General features: G+C 41.7%; 1 protein-coding gene and 1 long non-coding RNA gene across 3 annotated transcripts; one reads left to right on the forward strand and one right to left on the reverse strand.

Annotated features, from left to right (window-relative positions):
* Nucleotides 1-1,836: 1,836 nt before the first annotated feature.
* Nucleotides 1,837-4,571, reverse strand: snapc5 (small nuclear RNA activating complex, polypeptide 5). The gene is made up of 4 exons (XM_053426063.1): nt 4,417-4,571; nt 3,537-3,665; nt 3,362-3,445; nt 1,837-2,487 (listed from the first exon to the last, which is right to left on the reverse strand). Exons 2-4 carry the CDS (start codon nt 3,624-3,626, stop codon nt 2,284-2,286), a joined length of 378 nt encoding a protein of 125 aa, XP_053282038.1. The 5' UTR covers nt 3,627-3,665; nt 4,417-4,571; the 3' UTR covers nt 1,837-2,283.
* LOC128443873 (uncharacterized) lies at nt 3,627-6,059 on the forward strand. 2 transcript variants are annotated; one of them, XR_008339088.1, is made up of 3 exons: nt 3,627-3,699; nt 5,679-5,785; nt 5,885-6,059. It is a non-coding gene; the product is annotated as an uncharacterized LOC128443873 (long non-coding RNA). The 2 variants fall into 2 exon arrangements; XR_008339089.1 differs by lacking the exon at nt 3,627-3,699 and adding an exon at nt 4,109-4,194.
* Nucleotides 6,060-15,758: the final 9,699 nt, after the last annotated feature.

A 15,758-nucleotide genomic window follows, 5' to 3' on the forward strand; every position in this document is an offset into this window, starting at 1 on the left:
ACACACACAAGAGCCTTTCAGCATCAACTCATGGAAACCAGTTGCAGGATATCCAGGCTACAAATACACAATGCTTACAAACCTCTGTCCTGCAATGATCTAAAATATATCATACAATCTCACTGAACGTTCTGGAAGGGTCCAACCTGATGCACTACGAGGGGTCCACGTCCCTCAGTGCCGAGCCAAATGCCCCCTATTCAAAGTCAATGGAGTGTGAGCTCAACTTGCTGAGGCAGACAGATCCCATACAAACTATGGTTTCACCTCTGTAAGCAAAGTTGACGTTAGACAGGTTGATGTATTTACGCTGCACCATCACAAGACAAAGGATGGACTCTACCACACAAAGAGACCACATGCAATACACCAAACCTGCATTATTTGACAGTTAGAAGGAAATGTGCACTTCATTTTTGCAAAGTGAAGATTCACGTCCATATTTAAATGCTGACAACTTGGAGAGTATCAACAGAATTAACTTGAATTTCCACTTCACGTGCTGTCTACACATTAAATGTTAATTAAATCTAATCATCCTGAAATGGTTGTGATGCATAAGATTTGAACTGATACTGCACAATGATCAAATATCAATTTATATAAAACCAATGAAATAAATTTGTTTTTTTTTGTCTCATTGTTCTCCTGCAATTAAGTCTTTCATTTTACCAGCACAAATCCTATTTAACAGTAATCTCTAATCATATTTCCATATTATTTGATCACAATTTCAAATGTACAGAATATGATGTAAACCAGCCTGTGTACCTTATGAAGAATTCATTTGCAGAGGGTGTGCTGAGCCTGTGTGGTGGGTGTGTGGGAGCCCTCCTGGAAGAGCAGGGCGCATGTAGAAAGCTGAATATATCTGTTGGTGCACTCTCTATTGTATGTTGCACCACCCTTCTCCAGAGCGGTCCCTGCTGTCAGTGTGAAAGCTGGCCTCATTGTGGGGCTCGCTGCATTGTTTCACATGTTTAGAAAAATGCTGAATGGTTGGCGAGTGGAAAGTGTTGGCACTGCATTACCCATTGGCCTGGGTCAGATTAGGACAGATTAATGTACAGGTGTTACCTTAACAGAGTATCTGAGAGAGAAACTGAAAACAATATGTCCGAGACAAGAAGTCAACAAAAAGTACTGTTGTGTAAGTGAGATCAAAATTAAGAACTTTGCATCAACATACACTTCTCAGTATTGTGCAAAAAAAATTGATGGTCCAGTTACATTCACAATTACTGATTAACAGATTTATCCGGTTTTCATCATTAGTCAGTGTTGTGGGTCAGAAGTCAGGTTCTAGGTGATGTTGGAATTCTTTCAGAGCTCAGGAAACATTAACCCAAGTCTAAGTGGTAGAATAGATTTTGAAAATCATGACTCAGTTTATCAGCACAGTATCTTCGTCCTGACTGTCCTTCCACATATTTCATCTGGGCCCTATGGTTTTCTCACTCAAAAATGGACACCAAGTTCCCAAAATGAAGAGATGATTTATTTTTCATGGCTGATTATCATGCGATATTCTCTGTATGGATGGAATGAGGAACTAAGTTGGGGTTTGTCCCCGAGGTTATTTAGATTCCTGCATGTCACAATGATTACATTCATCTATTTAATCTTAAGAACGAATCCAGTCTGCCTCCCTGTTCTCTTGACCTCTTAATTAACCTCTATGCTTCCTTTTAGTGTCTCAAAAGAGAAGATATCTTTACATTTCAGGATATGTATTAAGTTCTTTATTAACCGCAGTTTATAAAGGGAAACCTGTAATTTGTGGATGATATCTTTCTATCCACACAGAAGTATTCAGTTTAAGATCAGTCCAGTGAACACTATTCAAAACATTTTATTTTGTGCTTACAATGATAATTTCTTCCATAATACATACACACTATATTCTTATATGGCCCAGCCATACATTTCATGCTAACAGAAACATCTCAACATCTGATTCTCAAGTGAACTTGTTCAGTCTCTTATCTTTAGCACAACATATTCACTAAGCTATTAAGCATCTAATAACACTGTCCGACTGCATTTCAGTGAGACAGTTCTCAAGGTTTTTCACAAAGTTTGACACATGAATTCTGACATGGTTTGAAATAAAGGAAATGAAATCAGGCAAAGGAGAGGATACTGTTACGGCACGTCATTTCACTGTAACTCACTTCATCCAAATAAATTAAACTTACCAAGTGATCATACAAAACAGGTGAACAAAGGAACTGCTGTATTCAGAGGTGCAAACATAGAAGCCCCAATAAAACGCTGAGGCTCTCAGTAATCGTCTTCGTTCTCGTCCTCATCCTCCTCAGGCACAAATCTGAGCTCATTGTCATCATCTAATTCAGCTTCCTCATCACCCTCATCATCATCGTCGTCCTCTTCTTCCTCCTCCTCGTCCATGTCATAATCTACAGCGGCGTTCAGTAGCAGTTTGGTTTGATTGATTTCGCTCTCATCATCAAGGTTAATTTGAACCTGAAATATAAAACAAGTCATTAGTGACAATGTAAGGTCTACAACTGTTAGCCAATAGATATAGACATGTTTAAATTAAGTTCTATCATCATATTGTATTTTACTTTATTTGAGGAAAAGAAAAATTATGGTATGTTAGTAGCAGAATTCAGAGACGTTTCTGACTGCGAGGTAAAAATGTGCGACACCCTTCAAAGTGATCACAAGATGCTTAGTTTAGAAAATGAATTCCATCATTTATGTAATTTGGTCTCTGCATTGCTAGAACGCACTGGAAGAATCTGATTATTCCACTGAATAAACCAAAATCTATAGCTCAGCAACTAGCCTTTTTAAATGCTGGCTGGCAATATTAAAACATCAGAGAGCAGGGAGAATTAGATGAATAATGAGCTCTGTGGCTCTGCACACTACTTATTTAAAGTTTAAAATCTCAAACATTGCCATTTATACTGGCTCCACATAGACATACCTCAACACTACTACCAGGCAGCCTTTCCTGGATTTATCAGGGCTGTTTGTGTACTTGTATTGGTTTGTTGTTCTGCTTATTGTGTAGCTCTTTGTTAGAGTGTTTCTAAAAGTGCTACATAAATAAAGTTGACTCTTTATCAATAAAATGTTACCTATTTTTGTATTCAACATTTCTATTGTTTTTGTTTTTGCATGGATTTAAATGTATCAATGAGGTTATCCAAACTGTAAAACATCTCTAGCAAGATGGTACAAAAGCATAGTGTACTAATCATGCAAATATCAACCAATACCAAACTCAAATGATCAATACTCAACAAACATGAGAAAGGCTATTGGTGAGAATATATAGAATGATCTATGAACACATAGCCGGGTTGTTCATGGTGTAGGCGTTTACCTCAGGCTCTGGGGACAGGCGTTGAGAGCCTCCATCCTCTTCTGATTGAGCGTTAATGATTGATTTCAAGGCCCCTTCTTCAAACTGAAACACGGGATAATAAATCGTGAACACAGGATACATAAACCCCGGGTATAACAAACATTGACAGCCTCTATCCTGAACCCCCACTCACCTTAAGTCTGTTCAGCTGGTCTTGTAGCATCACTTTGATTTTGAGGAGAGTCTCCTCTTCCTTCTTCAGCTCCTGCAGACGGCTGTGCATCTTTGTTGGTGCTGCAGCAGTCAGACCATTCCCTCAGCACTGAAGAAGGAAGACAGCAGTGATCAGCGACACAGTAACATGCCATTTTATTATTTAAACTTTTTTCCCCATATGCGAACCATATCTGTTCGCAAAGTGGATCGGGGTGGAAACCTGTCAAAACCTATCTTAACTGCAGGTTGAGCAATACTGCCTTGTGTATATATAGCATTATTTATAATTATTTGTATATAGTATTTTTACTCACATTTTTATTTTCACTAAATGTTATATTTACATCTTATCTTAAGCAAGTATCTACGTGTTTAGTATGCTAGTCCAAACTGTGTGGAATAAAATTAGAGTTCCTTCACTATTTCACCTACTGGATTACATTATGTACATTACTTTACTTTATACTTTATAGATTTAGTAGAGTGAGTCCTTTAGGGAGTGATATGTGCCTGACAGCTTGCTGCAGAGCTTGCTGCAGTAACACAAGAATTTTCATCCATCCATCCATTACTGTTTACATCTCCAGAATTAATTTTTTCAATTCGAAAAGGCGACATATCAGCTACAAACAATTGTAAGTATTTAGAAGTGCTGTATAGCAGTGAAGTTAACAAAGTTAAGAACAGATCGGTGATAATCGTCACAGTAGCACTGCGTCCATTAAATAAAGGTAAACACTATGTGTTGTTGCTAGCTGCTAGCTGCTAGCTTGCTGCTATGGAAAAACTACTTGGCTGAGTAGCGGTCCCGAGAAATGAATCGTTCTCCACAGTTACACATGAAGTGAGATTATTACCTCTAATTATAAATCCAGCATAAACTTCATATCAATGTCGAGGGCGGTAAAACATAAAAAAGTAGGAGCTTCCGACTGCTTTTAATTAGCTGCGTTGCTACAGGCTAAAGTTTGGGTCCTGCGCTTATGATGTCATATCCGGGTCTTCTCCTTCTTCTTCTTTTACGGCAGCAGGCGTCCAGAATGTTGCATTACTGCCACCTTTTGGTTTCATTCGTGCATTGTGCCGTTAGCCTATATCAGTTGTCCAGTCAAGTCGTAATTAAAAACTTAAAAATACCTTTCCTCCCTTGTGCATCTGTACATTCTAAGTTGCTCCTTACACTGCCCCCAGCCCGTCCTATTCCCTGAAGATAATCCATCATTATTGGTCTTACCTGTACAAATTTCCCACATGACCTAAGTATGTGTTTTACTATTCCTCAAGTCTGTGAATTTTAAAGACTTTTAATGCCACATAGAGCACAACTCAATTATGTTTTCACTTTTGGTTGAATACACTTACATGGGCCATCATTCTACGGGCTATGTTAGTCTAATGCACAACTTTGTATAAGTGCTTCAGTTATTTACCTTTAAATCTGTATTATTATGTATTATGTATGTATATTATATGATTTGTCAATATTTAATATTGTTAAATTATATTGTTTTGTCAATATTTCCATTGGCACAAACGTCTTTACAGTGACAGCTTTGTAGTATTTCTGGTGGCGAAGATTCCATCTCACTGCATTGAACTTATTCTTGATTCAATTTGACTATAGTCCACAGTCATTGTCCACTGCTGCCTTCAGGATCCACCATCAGCTGCCACCTCAATTGTGGTCCGTCACCACTATCAGAGAAATATAAAAAAAACTGTTTATAATAATATACATTGCGTATTATTTATCCAATTTATATATCTAGTTATTTGTGTGCATTTTCACATTTCTTTCTTTCAAGGAAAACTCACGATCACAAAGTAAAATACATTACATATGTTATGAATCAAACATGTACAGTCACATCACGAGCTACATTTAAATGTACTTAATATGATTGTAAATGTTTATGTGAGCCGATAAAATAAAATGTCATATCCTGAAATTCAGTTGAGAAGACGAGTAGGTAGTACGACCCTTCCTTCTTGGAAAACCAAGTAAAATTTGATACTCTCCAAATGATATATATATAGATAGTAAATGTAATTTGGATCATTAATCTCAAGGCCCTCAAAGCAACAGATTTACATCGAGTGTTTGTTTCTTCTCTTTAAGATAACTCCCAAGGTTGGATGTCCTGGACTTGCAACCGGATTGTTATCTTTCTCATCTACATCGGCACCTTTGTGACCTTCCCTATCACAGGATGGTTTGTACTGAAAGTAAGCTGAAATGATCCCCTCATCAGTCTCACCCCAGCTTGTCCAATCGCTCTCTGAGGATAAAAGCAACCAATCATCTGCTAATGATCTTGTCTGCAGACGGTGTCTAACTACCAGAGGATGGTAGTGTTTCGTCTGGGGCGAGTTTGTCCTCCAAAGGGCCCTGGGATTGTCCTCGTGCTGCCTCTCATTGACCAGTGGCAGAAAGTTGACCTGTGTTTCCTGTGCTTTCAACATCCTGCCTTGCCAGGTAAACAACCAACAGACTAAATGACGTAAGTTCCTGAAAACCAAGAAGGGGGAAATAGATGCTATATGTACATAGATGCTTAGAGTTTGTTCATTCAACTTACACCTTTATTTCTGTTGTTTGTGTACTTTTTACTTTGTCATACAGATGGCAGTGTGGGTACACTGTTGTTCAGTATGAGGGTGAAGAGAGTAATCAGATGAGCTCAACAATGTCCCTCAGGCTGCTGTGTCCACTGCAAGTTGTGTTGAAGAGCTGCTCACACTCAGACTCATGAAATGTTCGTTTGCCAAGTTTGGGCCTGTTTCCAGTTTGACATCAACTCTGGAGATGGATAACATCACAGTTACTTTGTCGATTTAAGCCAAGGTAATGGTTAATTGGTTGTTGTAAACAGTGTTGTATCAGATCACACATAAAAATAAGTAGGTCAAAGTTCAGTTCATACAGATGAAAATGAACTAGTTCACGTTAATTTATCAAATTTTGTATTTTATGATTATGTGACAAACTTACGTCATGTACATAGTTATTAATCGATGGTGTCGGCACATGTATGTGTGTGGCTTTGGTCACTTTTACATTGAGTACTGACTGTGAGTGTCACATCTTTTGTTGTTGTAATGAGCGCGCACAAAATGTTGACTGGTCATTTTTCATGATGTTTAAATGTAGCCTCATAAACTCTGGAATGAAATAAATACAAAATAATCTTCATATCCTGATCAGGTTCTAATACCCACGCGGTCGAGCCAGTTTCCACTCCGAGACACAAGGTCAAATTAGCGCCCACTCATTCCATGGTGCACATTTTCTCCAAACATTACGTTACGGACGAGCATGGTCGGTTTCACCCTTTTCCCATCTCAGAAAGAGAGGGAGATGCATGGAGATGAAGCAGGGCTCCAGAGTTCAGGGTTGTAGGGGCCGTGGCCATTCATAGTTCTCCATAGCTCCTCATTCAGTTCTGATTCCCTCAGCTCCAAGACTCAGGGACTTCATTTCACACAGTGTCACCAAGCACATCCACCATGTTAAAAAATTAATAGAAAAATAACATTGCAAGCCCAGAGACAAGGGCAGCCAGGCATAGAGCCAAGGGCAAAATGTTCAGCACGAAACAAAATAAGACAATTTCATGTCCTCTTAATCCCTACAGGGGGACCTCACACTCTTCGGAAAGGGAACAATTCCCTCCGTGTTGCGGAGATGACATTATCACTATGCAACTTCAACAGTCCAGTGTCATGCATACCAGTGTCGCGCATATGCAGTTGACCAGTGGTTGTTATCAACTATTTCTCTGGGGTACAGACTACAGTTGGCTATGGGTGTCACACCATGACGGCCGAAGCGTCCCTTTGGGGTGGGGTGCAAACCTGTCAGTCAGGGTTGTGAATGGCACCTGGGACTAGAGGCTGGCTCATTCTTAAATAAAATGGGTTAGATCTGTGGGCAGTATTCTGGCTCCAAAATATATCATGTACCCCATTCAGGGTCGTCATGTTTTGTTTAAAAAAGACATCTCCAATGTAGGACCCACATCAACCTCCAAGGCAGCTCTCGATTGCTGCAGTTGCAGAAGATAACTCGGAGGATAATAATGTGGAGCAGTACCAGGGTGCAGACCTGTACAGAGGAAACCCCCACTAAAGAGAATGGGCTCTATAACCCCAAGTGTTGGAGATCTGGCAGAGATACGGCTGGGCAGTTGTAGATCTCTTCGCCTCGCAAGAAAACTCTCAGTGTCTTCTTTTTATCCCCGTTGGGCATGAAGGCACCCTTTGGGGTGGATGCTCTGGTGCACCCGTGGCTAAACGTGCTGTTATATGCATTCACCCCCTCTTAGCCTAATCTCCTCCACCCTAGACAGGGTGACGGAGCAGAGTTTGATGCTAATCCTGATAGCTTCGTGATGGCCGTTTAGACATTGGGTGGCAGAAATAATACAGATGCTGGCAGGCGAGCCATGGCCCATCTCGATACTCAGAGATCTTCTGTCCCAGGCACATAGAAAGATTTACCATCCTGTCCCAGACAATCCAGCTTGCTAGGCTTGGCCCTCGTACCTGTTTGCTGCAGAACTGCCGATGCAGGTCACTGACACCATCCAGAGAGTAAGATTCTCCACCGCCATCCGTGTTCTTTACGAAGGTAAATGGTGGGTATTTGAGGAGTGGTGTGATGCACGGCACACAATTTCTTATCAGTGCTCAGTGGTGGTTGTGTTTTGTTTCCTGCGGGAACTGGTAGAGAAAAGGTAGGCCTTTACGACATACAAAGTGTACCTAACTGCCATCTCAGTTTGTCATGTGGGTTTTGGAGATAAGCCTGCGGAGGAACATCCCTTTGTTGGCTGCTTCATGAAGGGGACACTCTGCAAGCTCCCAGTTTCCAGGTCCCTGGTTCCTTTGTGCGATCCGTCAGTGGTGCTGGATGCCCTCTCTAGGCACCAATTTGAGCCTATAGAGGTGGAGGAAATGGATTTTATGTCACTAAAGACTGTGTTGGTCTTGGCTTTGACTACTGCAGAGCAGGTGAGTGATCTACAGGCTTTGTCTGTACACACCTCCTACTTGCAGTTGGGCCCGGGACTCTCCAAGGTCTGCTTACGGCCCAAACGTGCCTTCAGTGGTGGTATCAGCCTACAGGTGTCCCACAGTAGAGCTGTTGGCGTTCCACCCGCCTCCATTCTCCTCAGGAGAGGAGAGGGAACTTAATAGACTGTTTCCTGTGCAGGCTCTGCATGTATACATGAGTAGAACGTCAGGGTTCAGGAAAGATGATGAGCTGTTTGTATACTGTACTACTCACCATTAGGGAAAGCCATTGTCCTACCATAGGCTGTCTCCCTGGATAGTGGCGGCTAGATCTCTGGCTTACATTTGCACAGTTATGCAGCCATTAACGTAATGTTTGGAGAAATTGCGCACCGCAGAATGAGCGGGGGCTAGTTTGTCTCTGTCTTTCGGAGTGGAGGCTGGCTTGACCATAGTGCAGCAGCCTATAGCAATTTGACCAGGTGTACACGAGGTAGCCTATTTAGCTAATAAACGTCTTTCTACCAGTTAGCAAAAGCCCCAGTGGCCCTCCTCCCCTCCGAAGTGAGGTTTGAAGTGGCAGGTGTCAACTTTACTGCACCAGGAAGCCTAATTTGTAACAAATGTAGTTCATGGTGTTAGTCTTTCTCATAAAAACACAAGGGTCAGACTACTGGAAAAGCAGTACTGGGCCTTGAAACCTGCCCGTGTTTGCCGTCTCATCAAACTGTGTGCAGGCAGCTAATGTGCTAAGTATAAATTCATGCTGGCGAGACTGAAGGAATGGGTTTTATTTTAAGTATAACAGGAGTAACGGGTTTGCAAACATATTTTGAGAAGAGTTTTTAATTTTTCTATCCAGATTTAGGACAGCCTCTGTGGGAGTTTGAAGCGTTTGCATGCATGTTACAGAATCTGGGATCATATAAACGCCACAGAAACACCCAGGGTTTCCATGCATGCTCAGTTTGTCAGTGACTGAGCAGCCCTCCGTGTTTATCCAGGTATCCAACCTCCGCCATAAGCAAATAATCTGCAGCCTTGCACATTACCTCCAAAGCATGCAAGTCCCACCCCCCCCTGTTTACACCGAGAGTGAACGAGCAACACAGATAACAAATTCGGTGAAAAGTTAAATAAATCACAGATGGAACTGATTGATGTGATTAAGATCTAAAACTGCTCGTTATCAGGCTTCTTAAAAAATGTTGAAGAACCCATTAGGTTCTTTATAGAATTCCTCAACTAAGTCTATCCAGATGTGTGCATTGGTAATCACAGCACCCAGGCACAACTGGAGACCAACAATGGAGGCCAGCCAACAGGAGAAATACCTGTCTCTCAAATACACACACACACACACACACACACACACACACACACACACACACACACACACACACACACACACACACACACACACACACACACACACACATGCAAAGCATGAGGTTCTTCAAATTTGAAAACAGATTCTCTCTGTTATTGTGCTATAGCATATGTCATTAAACTGTGGTGAAATTATTGACCTGAACCATTAAACTGTGATGGTGCATCTTATCCAACAAGCAACATTATTTTTGAAAAACATTGTTGCTCGTGGCTGCTTCATGGATTATAGACTGGGTGCTGTTTAACAATCCTGAAACCAAAATATACTTAAATTGTTTTCACCAACATTGACTCGCAGGCACACAGTATAGTCATGGCCTGATTAAGACTTTATCAGGATTTAATTGGGAATATATTGCAGGATACTTACCCCCATTGCACATGTGTAAATGTTCTTCATGGCCACCCAATCTGTGAAACTGCATGGATTCTTATTTAATATAAGATACGCTGACCACAACAACAAAACTTAATGTGAAGCAACATACATTTACTCTTTTCATCCAAAATACAAGCTCAACCTCAGTGTGTTCATATCTGACTGACTTAAATGGAATATGTTAGATATAAATAAACATACATACATATCATACAGTATATAATCATAATAATATACCAGCACTTTTCATTTAGCACCTTCATATTATAACATTCACAAACTGAAACTTAAACAAAATACTATCCTTAATATTTTGACCACTTTCCATTTTACATACAGTTTTAATGAGTTGATGTTAGTGTCCATCTGGGACTAAGACCACAAAAACAAAGAAAAAAAGAGCAACCTCGAACCAGGTTCTAAAAATATTTAATATTGTTAGTGAATTCACGATGTGTTTGTCATGATTCGGTTACGTTCTGAGCTCATGGATACAGTGTTTTAGATTGTTGTTGGACTGTATGAACTCTTTTGGTAATTTTACTTTTAGCTGTGTTTCCTTGTTTTTCAGTTTTGTTTTCAATCTGTGTTTCATTCTGTTTAGATTTGTGTTTCATTTTGTATTTCCTGTTTTATTTTGAAATTCTGATGTCCCTGGTGTTTCTGTTCTATTTACTTCCTGCCTTTTTGTATTTCCCTCCAGTTTTGTTGCCTTGATTAGTTTCACCTGTTTGTCCTGTGGCTGCTCTAGTTTGTTATCAGGATTTAACTCCTCAGTTCGGTCATAGGTCGAGTCTTCTGTTTGGTCTTAGTCTCTGTCAGCTTTGTCTCCTGCCTAGTTTTATTTTTGGAAAGTTTTCTTCCTGGGCCTCCATGCTCCTTGTTTTGAGATTTTTTTTTTTAGTGGATCTGCCTCCTGCCTCACTCCTACTATGTGGATCCACCTGCCCTCTTCACAAACCCTGACAATGTTCTCTGTGCTTCAGGTGAGAAACAGCAGTTCCACGCAGTGCGACCACTGAAGATCCAGCCCTAGATTACACACAGCAGAGCAGCGGCCTGTGCTACAAAGCAGGATTTTCGGAAATCGGGGTAACTCCAGGTTTCACTTCAGGGTTTTCAGTCCTAAGATGCTCGTTCACTTCTCATTGGGGCAAAATTAATTAAATTGGAGATGAGAGATCCAGCTGTATAAAAGCACCGCCCACTGATCAATCAATTCCTTTGAAACATGTCAAAGAACTTCAGAGACCCTTGTTTGTGTTCCTATTTTCCTAATGTAAGAGTTTGCTCCTCATATATGAAATATGAGGCTCTGCTGTCAGTTCACTTACCCATGTCTGTGATTGGTCATATCGCAGTAAACAACGCCCCTTTTATTTGCACTCGCTCAGATCGTGATGAGGAAAACCTGGGTTGACTTACCGAGTTGATAACCAGCTTTGTGTGACCGCTTAGCCTCACTGTGTTTGTTAGGTTAAGTTCAGCTGGATGTCAGAAAGATATCCTTGGTATGTTGTACTCGCTTGTAGTACAGGCCCCAGCAGGGCCGGGTCTAGGCAGGGGCAAGAGGGGGCCTGGCCCCCTCAAATAAATGTTGTGCCCCCTCAAACTAAATAGGGTTAGGGTTAGGCACAATGCCCCCTCAAGATTTGTGGCTGCCCCCTCATACATGCCTGTCTAGACCCCAGGTATCTGATACTGGTTTGATACCAGGTATTCCTGTAATTACAGCTGGGGTGGAAGCTTCTTTTCTGATTTAACCAAGAAAGGAGTATACTATTGTAGTATACTACTACTACTATAGTACCATAGCGCAACATTTATGTCAAATGTATTTCCATATACTCTGACGTGTTAAATCTGAATTCTTTAATTTCTTAAAATGTAATAAAAACATTCATTCAAACCATATTTGAATGAATGAAAAGATGTGGTAATTTGCTTCCAGTAAGTTTAGCTTCAGCACAGCAGTTAACATTATCCTTATCCGTATGTTTTTCCAAAATGCTTCATGATCTTTACGATGAAATAAGGGATGCTGTGATATTCGGATATCACAGCTTTTCTTGTTTAGCTGCTACCTAAGGAAACCTGCTAAGGAATTGGTCAAGAATGGGAATCCATTAAATTTGTGCCAGTTGACTTATGGATTAGCTTACGTTTCATTACAGCACTGTGCATTTGCTGTGTTGTGGAATTGGACCATGTACAAGAACATTATTGTTTCGAGGGCCAAGCACGTACGGAGTCTTGGGAGGCTGAAACTTGAGCTGTGTGTCAGTGTAGTAGAGACCTCAAGGATTTGGGGGTCAGACGCAAAGGTGCTCTGAGGCCTGCGCCCCACTATCGCAGCTGCCAGCCTCCTGGCACAGACATGCGAGGCCCCACTGTGGCACGGGGTTTTTACTTGGAGCTGGTTTCAGCAGCTTGGAGGTGGCTAATACTGTACAGTTATCACTCTCCTCCTCGAGCTGCACAGTTGCTTTCTGCTTGTCATCACACAGACTTGGTTGCTTCTACATTGCAATTTCTCCCCTGTCAAAGCTCTCCACGACCAGGCTCTGAGCCCGTTGCTGAGGCCCGGTGGCAGCTGAGGCCGCAACTCAGGCGCCCTGCGTACCGCTGCGAGTGTTGGTCTGGAGCGCTTCTGCAGTGTTTGAAAATGCTCCCACTGTCTGTGGAATGCAGCACAAGGCGCGTTGGATGAGGGGCCTCGGAAAAGGCAGAGGAGGAAAAGGGGGTGGGGTACACAGAGAGAAGGAGGGAGGAGGGGGAGACCTTTGAACAGTGCCGTCAGGAAGTTATGACTCAATTTTCAATTGGGGCAGTAAAACAGAGAGCTAGAGCATGGAAATAGAGGAGCGATGAAAGATGGAGAAAAAGAGAAGGATGGTGATACAGATTGTATGTTTGGGCCTAAAATTCGCAAGAAAGCAGAGGTTTGTGAAATCAATGGCAGGGTTTTCCTTTAGTTTCAAACTGTGGTTTTCACACTCTGCATTATCCAAAACAAAATCTGTAAAATAAGACTTATGGTGAATTAATTTGAAATTACATCCTTTTCGAGTCTTTCAAAGCTCACTTTCCCACTGGCTCATCCAGTTTCTGTATTGAATTGATTCTTCTCTCCCTCTCAATCCTCTCATATAATTCATTTCTCTGACAGTAAATATTTAGCATTTTTTGGGGCTCATCATCTGTGGCAGATTTTTCTCCTCCTGGTGGACCATAAGAAAAATCTGTAGAGTTTTTACTGGCCAGCTCAGTCTCTTTACCAGTCCTCTCTTCATGCCTTTCAACTTTTATCTCCGCCAAGGAGTCTAGGTTTTCAACTGCTTTAGTTTGTTCACTTGTTAGTTACCAGGATTATAACTATTACCAAATTTTATGAATTCCGTGGTTGGGTGGGCCATGTACCATGTACCAAGGAAGATGTCTTTAAATATTGATCCGGATCTTTTTCCATTTCTTAAATGTTTTCATTTAAGAGTCCGTGCAATTTGTTGCAGATCTAAGTAAAAATACAGATCTGGGGATTTTAAATGTGGTTTCATAAGGGGACTGTTGAACCTTGGTGGATATATGCACTTTATTGAGTGTCATTCTAGGTAAATCTAATAATTTGTCATGTGTTAAGGCCAATTCTTCAGAGTAGTAGAGATGTTTTAGCAAAGTTTCGTTGATTTGTTTTGGGTTATAAGAAAGGGCTTTGGCGCTGTGTCTTTGTGTAATAATGGAGGGAAAACCCTGGTCATTGGGGTCATGAGTGACTGTGGGATTGTGGGTTCTCTTGCAGTGACAGTTGATGAAAACCAGCAGTGACGATCAGTTGTCACTGGTTCAGAGCATGCAGTCTGAAAAGAGTTTTAATCTGAAAGATGATTCTGGGGCCCCAAATTGCACTTGTTTTAAAGCTCACGTTCTGCATGACCGTGATGCACTACAGGTCAGTTCATTTGTAGAAGGCGATGGGAAAGGTGGGGGTGGCCGTTCCAGGATGTTCCCTCTTAAACTGTACAGTGAGCTAGACAGGAGCCTTGGGCGCCTATGAAAGGAAAGGACTCATGAGGAGATGCTGGAGCCTTTGTTTCCAAGGAAGTACCTCAACCTTTACATTTCCCGTCCTGTACTCCCACACACACACACACACACACACACACACACACACACATTCATGCACATTGGCACATACACACCCAGTGGGACAGATATGTATTGGAGTTCATTCATTGTAATCAGCACAATGTTCTGCACGTACACGGAGACAGAAAGATATGGATGCATACTTTGTTGATTACATTATGTGGTTAAAAATAATCCTATAGACCATCACACCCTTGCATGCTTGTACAGTGTCAGCAGTGAGTGTAAATCATCGACATGTAAGTGAAGATGTCCAGTAACGGTCCAATGTGCATTAGTTCTTGACGCATCGAAACCTTTCACAATAATCATTCAGATGCTTAATCCCATCGGACACACTGTCACCGGATCACAGAGGATGATTGATAATATTGTTAAACACCAGATTACCCACAGCAGTATGGTATGATCCACAGTGTGGTTTTTGTCTATCAACACTTGCGTGTGTATGTATGTGTGTAAGCGTACAGCTCGCTGCCCGCTGCAGCTATGATGCCATCCTCATTCGTCAAGCGAGCGTAGTAAAAGCATTGCTCCCTTGCCCGACTGGAAAACCTGATCATGGTTGCCGTCAGCAGTTTATTATCCGAAGCGTTGGCATTCCAGGACACACACTTGATTGAGTGTCCTATCGCTGACAAGCTCCGGAAAGCGTACTTGTCCCGTGTTCCGATTTAATTTCAGGCTGCTCATGTGGCTTTTGTTTGGCTTTTGTTGAAATGATCTTCCCAGAGAGAAGGTACATTCATTTCAATCAGAGCGGACAGTGACGGTGTCGTGGAGATCTGGTTCTCAGAAGTACGTCAGGAAGCATGGAAAACTGAAGAGGCTAAAAGCTCTGGCAGATCCTGGTTGTCAGGCAATCCAATGAAACCACAGTAAAAGCCTGTTGATTTAGGTTGGACTAAATGGAGTGAGCTTCTTTATGTCGCAGCCCAGGGAATGCCTCAGATCACGGCATGAGGTTTGGGCCCTGATATGATGTGGTTGGGTCAGGGACGGCGGGGGCGAGTTTGGGGCCAGGGCTGAGGAGAATACTTCTGTCACAGCTGAAATTTGTAAACTAATTGACCACCCATACAGAGCATTCCTCTTACTCTGGCTTTTTTCTCGAGGCCCACAAACAAACCCAGAACTCGAGAACACCTCCACCAGACCAGGCCATCTGACTGTAGTGTGATTAATTGCATTTTCCTTTTTCCTCCTTCTCCCCCCTTCATTCTTTCTCGCTCCGTCTCTCGCTCTCCGGAGCCTGGTGTGTTGGTC

Source organism: Pleuronectes platessa, chromosome 7 (genome assembly GCF_947347685.1).
Source record: "Pleuronectes platessa chromosome 7, fPlePla1.1, whole genome shotgun sequence".
In the NCBI taxonomy this organism is placed as follows: Eukaryota; Metazoa; Chordata; class Actinopteri; order Pleuronectiformes; family Pleuronectidae; genus Pleuronectes; species Pleuronectes platessa.

Bases quoted from the DNA above. Each gene is read 5' to 3' on its own strand.
- snapc5 (XM_053426063.1), bottom strand. From the start codon at position 3,626: ATGCACAGCCGTCTGCAGGAGCTGAAGAAGGAAGAGGAGACTCTCCTC. The intron at 3,446-3,536 runs GTGAGTGGGGGT...CCCGTGTTTCAG, and splicing joins ACCAGCTGAACAGACTTAAG to TTTGAAGAAGGGGCCTTGAA. The intron at 2,488-3,361 runs GTAAACGCCTAC...TTTATATTTCAG, and splicing joins GCCTGTCCCCAGAGCCTGAG to GTTCAAATTAACCTTGATGA.